This window comes from Ipomoea nil, unplaced genomic scaffold (genome assembly GCF_001879475.1).
Source record: "Ipomoea nil cultivar Tokyo-kokei standard unplaced genomic scaffold, Asagao_1.1 scaffold1940, whole genome shotgun sequence".
Classification (NCBI taxonomy): domain Eukaryota; kingdom Viridiplantae; phylum Streptophyta; class Magnoliopsida; order Solanales; family Convolvulaceae; genus Ipomoea; species Ipomoea nil.
In genome coordinates, this window is record NW_017618368.1 from 3845 (window position 1) to 16391 (window position 12547).

Sequence of the window (12547 nt, forward strand, 5' to 3'; positions counted from 1 at the left end):
ATTATTTTCAAAGATTTGTTTAAAAATAAAAATAAATCATGTGTTAAAAATCTATTTGCAATTCTTGAGATAAGGATAACTTAGGTGTAATCTATTTTGAATTTTGAATTTTTTAAAAAAGATAATTTAAAGATAATACATTTTTACTTAGTAAAAGGAGATATGATTTAAATAATATTTAAATATTGTTGCTATCAATATGTTAATTAGTTATCTACCTACTTCAATTCTTTCTTATAAATAGGGGAATCCTAAAACAAAAATTTCATTCCAAACCTTTCTTATTCCAATTCTTCTTTGTAAAATGGCATCTTTTCTCCCTAGCTTCATTGCCCTTGCTCTCACTATATCTTTTTGTTATTTACCTTTTCATGATGCTTTACAAGTTACATATGATAATCGTGCTCTAAAAATTAATGATCAGAGAAAACTCATCATTTCTGGTTCCATTCACTATCCTCGTAGCACGGCTCAAGTATTTCTCAATTTTGTTATATGTTCTATTAAAATTTTGTGTTATGTTTTTTTTGTACGGTTAATATCTTAAATTTGGTTATTTATATAGATGTGGCCATCTTTGATCAAAAAGGCAAAAGAGGGTGGTCTCAACACCATTGAAACTTATGTTTTTTGGAATGCTCATGAGCCTAATTACCGTGAGGTTGAATTAAAATTGTTAATATATGTTTTTATTAATTTGGAAATATGTGTTTATTTATTTTTAACTTTTATTTAATATTGCAGTATGATTTTTCGGGAAATAAAAATTTGATACAATTTCTCAAGGCAATAAAAAATGAAGGGCTTTACACTATGCTGAGAATAGGTCCATACGTATGTGCAGAATGGAATTTTGGGTAAATGTCAAGCTTGATCTTTGCTTCATAAAGATTATAAATTTTTTGAGCTAAGTCTTGTAATTTTTCACCTTATTATTACTATTAAATTTCAGAGGATTTCCTGTGTGGTTATACAACATGCCAAACACCACTTTCAGAACCAACAATGCAGTATTCATGGTATTATTATTATTGTTGTTGTTGTTGTTGTTGCATTTCATGATTTTAAAAATTATTTCCCTACTTAGAGGGAGATGGGGATCTTCACCAAGAAAATTGTAGACATGGTAAAAGGAGAGAAACTTTTTGCCAGTCAAGGGGGAAATATTATCCTTGCCCAGGTAATGTTGCCATTTTCCTGATTTTTAAATTTTTAATTGTTTATTAATTGTCACATAGAATGTAAATATTTATTATTATAATTTCTTTTTTTTTTTTTAATTCAGATTGAAAATGAGTATGGAAATATTATATCGCACTATGGAGATGAAGGAAAGAAATACATAAATTGGTGTGCGGAGTTTGCTCTTTCTCTAGATATTGGAGTGCCTTGGATAATGTGTCAGGAGGATGATGCTCCAAAAACTATGGTAATTTTTTTATTTTTTAAAAATTATTTTTAAATTGTTTTAGTAATTATATTTATTTTAATTTTCATGCATGGGTTCAAAATGCAGATTAATACCTGTAATGGATTTTATTGTGATCAATTTTGGCCTAAGAACAATAACCCCAAATTCTGGACTGAAAATTGGAGTGGCTGGTTAGTATATACTTTAAATTTATTATGTAAATAATTAAGAATTTAATTGCATTAATAATTTTGATTCTTCAATGTGTAAGGTTTAAGAATTGGGGTGATAGAGATCCTCACAGACCTGCTGAAGATCTTGCATTTGCTGTTGCTCGTTTTTTCCAGTATGGTGGATCTCTACAAAACTACTATATGGTATGATCCTGTGCTTTATTGCTCTATTCTTTTTTTTTTTTTTTTCAAATTTAACCTAATTTTTCATCTTTAGTATCATGGTGGAACAAACTTTGGGAGGACATCGGGCGGACCATACATTGCCACAACATATGACTACAATGCTCCCCTCGATGAATATGGTAAAGTTTTAATTAGTAGACTTTAATTAGATGATGATCTTATTATGATCTATTGAATACTAATGCTATTGTGGAAATGGTTTAGGCAATGTGAACCAACCAAAGTGGGGGCATCTAAAGGAACTCCATAACCTCTTATATTCTTTGGAGGATGTACTTTTGTATGGCAATGCAACCAATACTGACTATGGAAGGATGATGTCTGTAAGTGTTATAATTCATTATATTTGTTAGTTTTTCCAATTTAATTTGTTCAAATTTCATGAATCTAATGACATCATTCTATATTATGTTTTTCAGTCAACAGTGTACGAGTACAAGGGGAAAAAAGTGTGTTTCTTAGCAAATGCAAATGACAAAGATGACATATCCATCACTTTTGAAGGCAAGAATTATACCACTCCTGCATGGTCTGTCACAATTCTCCCTGATTGCAAAATCGAAGTTTATAATACAGCTCGGGTGAGTAACTTATATAAAGACATACATCAATCTGCTACAATTTTCACGAATGTAACTAATAATTTTAATATATTTTATTGACATTCTTTTTGGGTTGAAAGGTTAATGTTCAAACAACTGTGATGGTGAAGAAGTTGAGTGAAGGGCCCCTGAAATGGTCATATAGACCTGAAACTGTTATGCATCTCAAGTATGGTCACAAGGACCAAAGCTCAGTATTGATAGATGCTCTTGATGCCAAACAACTGTTTGATCAAAAAGTTGTAACAAATGATACTTCTGATTACTTGTGGTACATGACAAGGTATATATGTATATTTTGCAAATAATCATAGTTTTTATTTTTTGTAAATATTTTGTTATAGGATTGATCACTAATTGATTAGTATTTGTTTTAATTTGTTCAGTTTCAAGATAAATGAAAGCAATCCAATTTTGGGTCAAGAGCTTACTCTTGAAGTTAATACCAAAAGTCATGTCCTCCATGCCTTTTTTAACAACAAGCACATAGGTTCTGAGTGGGCTCAAGATGATGGAAAATTTAAATTTTTATTTCAGAGAAGTGTGAAACTCCGAAAAGATATCAATACAATTTCTTTACTTAGCGAGACTGTCGGACTACCAGTAAGAAATTTTTTCATTACAAATATACCATCAATTTTTAATTTAAATAATCTTTTTTTATTTATTTTTCCTAATTCTTCATTGTGTTTTCTTTGTTGGTAGAATTATGGACAATACTTTGAAAAGGTCAGACAGGGAGTTATTGGACCAGTTAAGTTAGTTGAACCAAATGGTGAAGGAATGGATTTATCAAAGAACACGTGGACATATATGGTTGGACTACATGGAATTTCTAAAGGGCTTTTTGAACTTGAAAAAAATAAGTTAACATGGCACAAGGTACAAGGTAGAATGTTTATTTGGTACAAGGTAACTTAATTCATACGGTATTCTCAACACACAAATTTTTCAAATCGTAAGTAACTTTTGTGCTTATTATTTTCTCGCAGACATTCTTTAAAACCCCAGCAGGCGAAGACTCGGTGGTGTTGGATTTGACAGGAATGGGGAAGGGAGTTGCATGGGTGAATGGTAATAATATTGGTAGATATTGGCCATCCTTCCTTGCAAAAGCGGATGGTTGCCCTGAGTGTGATTATCGGGGAAATTATGGTGGATCAAAATGTGTAACCGGTTGTGGAAAACCTTCACAAAGATGGTACCATGTTCCACGTTCCTTCCTAAGTAACACAGGGAAGAACCAATTGGTTTTGTTCGAAGAGACGGGCGGTCGTCCTCAAGAAGTTAGGGTACAAACCGTGACTGTAGGAACCATATGTGCCAATGTAGAAGAAGGAAAGACATTGGAATTGTCTTGCCAAGGTGGAGGCAGAAAGATCTCAAAGATCAACTTTGGTAGCTTTGGTGAACCAAAAGGCAACTGCGGCTCCTTTGAAACAAGCCATTGTGATGCCACCAACACCATAGCAGTGATTCAATCGGCTTGTGTGGGGAATGAGAAGTGCACTCTCAATGTTACTGAAGCCCTTTTCCCAACCACAACTTGCAAATCCAAAATCAGAAGGCTTGCTGTTGAAGCTACTTGTTAGTTAGTTAGTTGTGCTATGGCTAGTGTGTTGGCTTTGATTAGATTAATTGGTTATTATTCAAATGAGGTCATATATCTATGACATCTCAATTACTATGAAACCTATTTATTACTGAGATAAACATTTTCATCGTATGGAATAAAAAGTTAGGTGATCACACATTTGTCGAACTAATTCTAAGCGAGGCCACGTCCCTAAAGTCACTGCGGAAATTGCAAGTCGCGCAATCAACCTATGCACATAGGCAAATTATTTCGTGCACCGTGGTGCATAATGGATTATGCACCGAGCTTCTAAACGACGTCGTTTTGTTTAATGAAAAGAAACGGCACCTGTTTCACGTCGTTCGCAAAAAGTAATTCTTTTATTCAGTTTCATTTTGTATACACTACAGTTTCATTTCAACACAACTACAGTTTCATTTCGATATAACTACAAGGAAAAAATGACACTTTTTCCCCCTGTGTTATATACTTATAGCACTTTTTCTCTCTAAATTATTTAAGTAGCAATTTTTACCCCCGATATGTTAAATGCACATATTTACCTTTAAAATAAATATTTCACTTATTTTTCCTTTCTAACAAATTATAACCATGATTTGAAAAAATAGAATACATTAATTGTTGAATTTAGAATATTTAAAAAATAAAAAATAAAATTTTAAAAGAAAGTTTGAACAAGCAGTTCAAATTGGATTCGAAATAGTGAACTGACGGTTCAAAATAAAAATCAAATCGCGGTAATATCTACTATATACTAATAAGAATTCAAGAGAGTTAAGCCTCTATAATGTGTAGAAAAAATAGCGGTCAAATTTTTTAATCAAATGAATGGCTTGATCAAATGAATATGATTACCCGTTAACTTTTCCGTTAAATATTACCTTTTCTGTTAATTTTTGTTCGAACCTCATCCCATAACTAGTACTCTACTTTACTCTTATTAAATTAAATAATAATTTAGTAGCTACAACAAAAAATAATAAAAATGTATTTCTTTAATTTAGAATTATGTGTCTACAATGTCTTTATTCAAAAAAAAAAAAAAAAGTATTCATTATCAATAAATTAAATAAGAGAAATAATTTAATTAGGTATATTGTATTTATTTTTCTCCAATATAAAAATTCTTTACATTCAAATTCATCGATTGATTATATTCGCAACATTGTCCCTACAATGTCTTTATTAAAAAAAATTATTCATTATCAATAAATTAATTAAGAGAAATAATTTTATTAGTTATATTGTCTTTATCTCCAATGTAACAATTCTTTACATTCAAATTCATCAATTGATTATATTCTCACTACATTGTCTATTATCTTTTTTTGTGCACTATTTTTTAATTAAATATAAGTTATAATACAAAATAATGTTATATATTTATTTACCAAGTATTTTATTAATACCATGAAAAAATTAAAAAAATATATAATTAATAAAGCCAAACATATTAACTTCTTGAGGGATTTGTTGACAAAGAGAATTCAAATCACACAACAAATTGAAGTGAGAACTACCTCGCAATGTCCTTGTTTAACAATGAACAGTTAGCGGTTAGCGTTAGCGGATTATATTAGTGAATTTGATTAGTGAATTATATCAACGATTGGTAAAAAGATATTTGAAAAAATTAGTTGTTTAGATTAACATGTAAAACGATCTAAGGGTATACATATATTTAATAATAATAATAATAAATAATAATAATAATAATAATAATAATAATAATAATAATAATAATAATAATAATAATAATAATAATAATAATAACAATAATAATAATAATTGTTTTTAGAAAATAAAAAATAAAAAAATATAATTAAGACAATCATATTATACTTGGGGGATTTATTGATAAAAAGAGTATTCAAATCACACAACAAATTGAAGTGGAAAGCTATCTCACAGTGTCCTTGTTTGGGAATCAGCAGTTAGCTATTCAATACTAGTATATATTTAATATTTTATGCCCTAATTTTTATTTGTTCTCCCTTATGTCCCGTATTTGGCTTCAACCATACCTATACAATTATTTTATTGACAATTATAATCAATCTTGACTATATCATCTGACATTTGTAAACTTAGAATTGCTCATTTAAGTATGCAAATTTAACATTGGGCATTATCTCTATCGCGCAATGCCCGTAAAAAACTAGTTTTATATAAAGAGTCAAAAATAATTTCCTATTATAATGCATACACGCAAGATTTGTATTCACAATGCAGGAATTCGATCTCAGTAATCATTAATTTGAAGTGCGTTGTTTGTGCATTTTGACATCCTCAATTTTTTATTCTTCATGATAAAATGATGAAAGTATGTAAGTTAAAGATTTTAATTCTTTAATTTTATTCAAAATTTTAAAATTATTAATTCAATAACTAACCCTAGCTAGGAATTTTTTTTTTTGATAGGTGAATAACAATCTAATTTCCTGTATTTTGATGCTACAATTGCAATGTCAAATAGTCTTGACTATTTTCATTACCGTTTTTATGCATAAAGAAGTTTTTAAAAGTTAAAGTTGTTGAAATCTTACTTATGATCAAGTATATTGTAAGAAAGACTCGATGGATTGGTGAATGATTTTACATCTAAATATGCCCGAAGAAGAAGAAGAAGAATGTCACTTTTCAAGTGAAAATTTGAATGATAAACTTTTTATAGACTATTATATATTTTGATACAATATAATAGGGTTGAGCAATTGGGTTCGATTTTCCCGAACCGAATCGAACTAGTAATATACCGAAAAACCAAACGGTTCGGGATTCTTGTAAACTGAACCGAACTGAATCAAATGTCGTTTGATTTTTTAATAATAATAATAATAATAATAATAATAATAATAATAATAATAATAATAATAATAATAATAATAATAAAAGAAGTCAATTCAAATCCCTTGATGCCTGCTCCGTTGTTCAGTTCCTATTCTCACTGGTATCTCTTTTAAATTTTGTATTTTACTTCTTTATGACTTGTTCTCTACTTTGCACTTTTGTTATTTGTTGCAATTGTTCTTTACCTCACAATTATATATAACTTGAGTTATTCTTACAATATTCACTATTTTCCTTAGTTTCATGTTTCTATGAATTTAATATGATTTAACATCATTCTAATTTTGATTTCCAATGCGTCCAGTGCACTGAAAATAATATTTCAGTGCAATAGCAATGACGGACTGTGTCCAAAAATTAACTATACTGTACTTAGCTTGACACTTGTTCTTCAAATATTAATTATACAAATAGATGATTATTCATCTTGTCAATAAAATATTTTATGTGAGCCAACTAAAGAGTCGATTGTGCACAAATGATGTTTGATAATTAGTACTTAGTAGTGTGTTTGAACTTTGGATTGCTATTTTGTTATATAATGTTTAGACTTTAGATTTGGATTATGTGATTATGTGAATATGTATGTATTGTTGGTAGTATGTTCGGAAAATTGGGAAATATTAAAATTTGGGGATTTTAAATCAAACCGAATGCCAAACTGAATTAAATCTAAACCGTTTCAAATCGAACTGAACTCTAATGTTAAACCGAATAGTTTAAATTTTTTAAAACCAAAAAATTGAAACTGAAACTCGAAATGCCTACCCTACAATATAATATATCTTTTATATATTTACAATTATACAAAAAGGATCCATGTTGAATTTTTGCACTGGACTACAATTTTCTTAGGACCGCCGCCCTAGCTGTAATACAACTTTAAATATGGCATATTTGGCTGCCAAGCAAAACCAAAATAAGTAAAATAATTCATATGCATTTACTACTAAAACGATGTCGTGTTACATAGGTGGGAAAATAGACCAAATCTTATTGGACAATTCTTGAGGCTTTATTAGATATACATAGATAGACTAGTTTTTTTTACGTGCATTGCGCGATTGGGATAATGCCCAATGTTTATTATTATTATTATTATTATTATTATTATTATTATTATTATTATTATTATTATTATTATTATTATTATTATTATTATTATTATTATTAGGTCATGTGACATGCTAATCTAAACTGTTATTCTTTTCAAATATATTTTTACTAACGGTTGATATAATTTCCTGGTCAAATCCGCTAATATAGTCCGCTAACTGCTGATTGTCAAACAAGGACATTGCGAGGTAGATTTCCATTTTAATTTGTTGTGTGATTTGAATACTCTCTTTGTCAACAAATCTCTCAAGTAGTTAATATGATTGGCTTAATTATAGTTTTTAAATTTTTTCATGGTATTAATAAAATACTTGGTAAATAAATATATAGCATTATTTTGTATTATAACTTTGATATTTAATAAAAAAAAACACTGCACAAAAAAAAAAAAAAAAAAAAAAGGCAATGTAGTGAATATAATCAATTGATGAATTTGAATGTAAATAATATTTTTTTTTACATTGGAGAAAAAATAAAGACAATATAACTAATGAAATTATTATTTTTAATTAATTTATTGATAATGAATAAATTTTTTTTGAATAAAGACATTGTAAGGACAATGTAGTGAATATAATCAATTGATGAATTTGAATGTAAAGAATTTTTATATTGGAGAAAAATAAAGAAAATATAACTAATGAAATTATTTCTCTTATTTAATTTATTGATAATGAATAATTTTTTTTGAATAAAAACATTGTAGACACATAATTCTAAATTAAAGAAATGCATATGTATTATTTTTTTGTTGTAGCTACTAAATTATTATTTAATTTAATAAATTAAAATAGAGTACTAATTATGCCAACTTTGATTGAGATGATGTTCGAACCTAAGACCTTTTTTATTGAAATCAATGAGTAAGTTAACGGTTAACTAACAGAAATTAACGGAAAATATAATATTTAACGGAAAATTATAAAATTAAGGATAAATTAGTAAATCTCAAAGAAAAATTAAAATCTAATCAATCTGAGCCATTCATTTGATTAAAAAAAATCAATCTGAGCCATTCATTTGATTAACAAATTTGACCGCCATTTTTTCTGCCCATTATATGCCTAACTCTCTTGGGCTCTTATTAGTATAGTAGAGATTACAATATAATGAGTTCACCTCTAAAGGAATCCTCAATATATTGATTTTTTCACCTCTCAAAGTGAGAGGGGCTCCTTGTGCGCAGTGAGCAAAGGTCTAGCCTATATGGTTCATATTCAGTTGAGTCACCATGATTTACATCCTCTCAAATGCTCTGTCGGGCCGGGATGTGGGGGGTCCTTAGGGTTGGGGTTCAACCTTTGGAAGAATATATTGATTTTTGCACAAGAATTCAGAAGTCAGGTAGGATAGAGATGAGGGAGAGAGAAGAAAGAAAAAGAAAACAAAAAAAAAAAATGACAGTTGTAGGTAAACAAAAAATTAAAATAAAAAAAAAATAAATAAATAAATAAAAAGCCGCTAGACATGCTAGCTGGCAGCATCTGTGCGCGAAACGCGCACAACCTTGGCCTTCTCTGAATTTTCTCTCTCATAGTGGGGCCTACCAAAAACTCTAATTTGTAAGAGGAACTTCTTCCTTCTGATCTCTTTATCTTCCATCTCGCTCCTCCATGTTGGCCATTTTACTCACAAAAATCGTGAAAGATATACTAATGTAGATGCTCTAAGACCTTCTCCAATGTATCGCCAAATTGTCAAAATTTTTGCCTTTTTCAATTTCAACATAGCGGCAAATCGGGAAATATTTTTCCGTTCATGAACAGTGTTGCTCAACATTATTCATCCACGCCATTTCCCGGATAAATATTTTAGTCATATTTTGCTCATGCTTTTATTTGTTAATTTCTTTTGTATCCTTTATTTTGTTTTTATGTATTTATATATTTTGTTAAATACTTAACATAAATGTTATATTATTATAAATAAATTATATCATTTGAAAGATCTCATCAAGACGATTAAAATTGAACAAGACTAATATTGAATATTTTCTTTTGAATGCGACTAATATTGAATATAGATTAATTAAAAATTAAAATAAACAAAACATAACATGAACATAAAAATAATATTACTAAAAAATTATTATTTACATCACAAATTCTATTTTATATTAAACTAATTAAATTTGAACTAATAAAATTTTAAAGTAGAGATCAAACCCATATTATTTTAGTTTAGAATAACATTTTACCTAAAAATTTGATGTTTCGGTGTGATGAGGAGGAGATAGATAAAATTTGATGTAAAATTAAAGTATGTTGAAAATATTAGTCGATGTTCTAAGTTTGGTAAGCATAATACATGATTACGAAATATGTATAACTATAGTCTAGGGTTTGACAACTCACTACCCCTACTAGGTACTGCATCATGCATGGGTCATGACGAGAGGGTGCGGCCACCCATGCCTATTGCGGAATGCGGAAACAATATATATATATATATATATATATATATATATATATATATATATATATATATATATATATGGATGACAATTTTAATAAGCCTTGCGCATTCACCCGAATATACACCGCATGAATCGGATTTGTTTTGTGATAGTGGATGCCTGGATGGTGAGTTGAGGTGAGTTTTAAAAAATTAAAAATGTGGTAGGTTTAATAAATTAAATGGAAAATTATGATGTGAGTACGTGCTCATCTTGCAAAGTAAACATAATTTTATATTCATAATTTTTATACGGTAGATTTATAATTTCTATATTGTAGATCTATAATTTTTATAATATAGATTCATAAAATTTATACTTTAGATTCCAATTGTTGAACTCTGTTTTCACAAATCAGATAATTATATATTCATAATTGATAACTATACAGTTTAGAAATTAAGAATTTACAGTACAGAAATTATAAATCTACAGTACATATATTATGAATCTGCAGTATAGAAATTATGAATCTACTGTATTTAAATTATGAATCTACGGTTTAGAAATTATGAATCTAAAGTATAAATTTTATGAATTTATAGTATAGATCGAAATTATGGATCTACAGTATATAAATTATGAATCTACAGTATAAAAATTATGGATATAGAACCGTCCCCACCTGGCAAGGTGGGTACGTGCTCACAGCAGAACGATCCAAATTAAATAGGTTGGGTTCAAATTTTTATGTATAAACATGTATAAAATCTCACCCAGTCCATCATGTGTGTGTATAATAATAAAATAAGTATTAGTATGTAGTTTTTTTTTAGAACTACTGACTCTGTTACAATGTAGTATCTATTTTTTTTTTTTTTTTTTTTTTGAAAGTTACTGGCTCTATTACATTGTAGTATCTGTTCATACACTTTCTCAACCTACTGAAACACAATGAACCAATAACGCCTCCACTGAGGCTTGAACTCATAATCTTCCAAATGGAAGTCCAACTCGGGTACCATTAGACCATGTAGTATCTATTTATATATATACTTTTTCAACCTATTGAAACACAAAGAGTCAATACCACATCCACTAGGACTTGAATCCATGACCTCCCATTTGGTCATTGGCAAGTACTACTGTGCAATTAATTATAAAAGATTTCTAACTTTTACTAATTTTTTACTATTTTTAGTTCTAAGATGATAAGTTTATTTTTAAAAATTAGCAATATAGTTATTATATTTAAATATTTCTCTTATATGTTTTAATATAACTAGTGCATTTTATTATTTTATTATGTGTAAGTAATTTAAATATTATTTTAATTTTTTTAATAAGATAATAAGTTGTTGGTACCCACAATAGGCACCTACCTGCATCCGGTGAGACGGGGTGGGTTTTGAAAAAATTCACCCAATGCGACTCAGGGGTGGTTGGGTGGAGAAAGTATTGATGGAATTTTTAGCTTAGCTTAAAATGAGATTTAAGTGGATATTTTGTAATACAAATTAAATATATGTAGGGTCTACTTCCGATTTTGGACGGGTCAAAGTGGATTTGCACCCTTCATAGTGAGACGAAGAAATTGATATATTGTACGCTCAACACGGATAATGGATGAATAAAAAATTGATTCTCAAAGTAAATCCATTGAGTTGGAAATGAAAGTGGAAAGACTTTGTAAAAATCACTTGTCCCGCATTGATTTGGGGAGTGACTTTGTACCACTATATATACAACAGCCTTTTAGAAAGAGATTGAATTATATAGCATAAATGTTCTTTTTTGCGCGCAGAAAAATGCTAATCAAATCCATAATAGGTTGACCAAATAATGTACTTTTAGTATATTAAAAATGTGCATTTTTAATGGTCCATACAATACTGTGTAACCATGATCTACCATATATTTACAAAAATTGACAATGGTATACTTAAACAACTTATCGTATACAAGTCGTATACAAGTTAACGACTAAAACTGTTTTTTTTTTTTTTTTAAATAAAAAATAAAAAATAAAAATTATAAGGCTTTGGGTAAGCGGTTAGGTAACGTACTAATGTGTGAGTGATTTATATCCTACACCACGGCGCGCGTTGCACTATGCACCTAGATGCAAAACGACGTCGTTTTAATTTTTTTTTTTTT

General features: G+C 28.8%; 1 protein-coding gene across 1 annotated transcript; it reads left to right on the forward strand.

Annotated features, from left to right (window-relative positions):
• The first annotated feature begins 304 nt into the window (after positions 1 to 304).
• On the forward strand, positions 305 to 4133 carry LOC109146840 (beta-galactosidase 15-like). The gene is made up of 15 exons (XM_019294514.1): positions 305 to 475; positions 566 to 661; positions 745 to 857; positions 953 to 1019; positions 1088 to 1180; positions 1286 to 1429; positions 1517 to 1602; positions 1683 to 1788; positions 1862 to 1949; positions 2035 to 2153; positions 2250 to 2411; positions 2513 to 2715; positions 2819 to 3035; positions 3138 to 3344; positions 3425 to 4133. The coding sequence occupies exons 1-15, from the start codon at positions 305 to 307 to the stop codon at positions 4022 to 4024; spliced, it is 2472 nt and encodes an 823-aa protein (XP_019150059.1). The 3' UTR covers positions 4025 to 4133.
• Positions 4134 to 12547: the final 8414 nt, after the last annotated feature.

Excerpts from the sequence above, each read along its gene's own strand:
- LOC109146840 (XM_019294514.1), top strand. The coding sequence starts at position 305 with ATGGCATCTTTTCTCCCTAGCTTCATTGCCCTTGCTCTCACTATATCT. Across the intron at positions 662-744 it reads ATGAGCCTAATTACCGTGAG|TATGATTTTTCGGGAAATAA; the intron begins GTTGAATTAAAA and ends TTAATATTGCAG. Across the intron at positions 1,430-1,516 it reads ATGATGCTCCAAAAACTATG|ATTAATACCTGTAATGGATT; the intron begins GTAATTTTTTTA and ends TTCAAAATGCAG.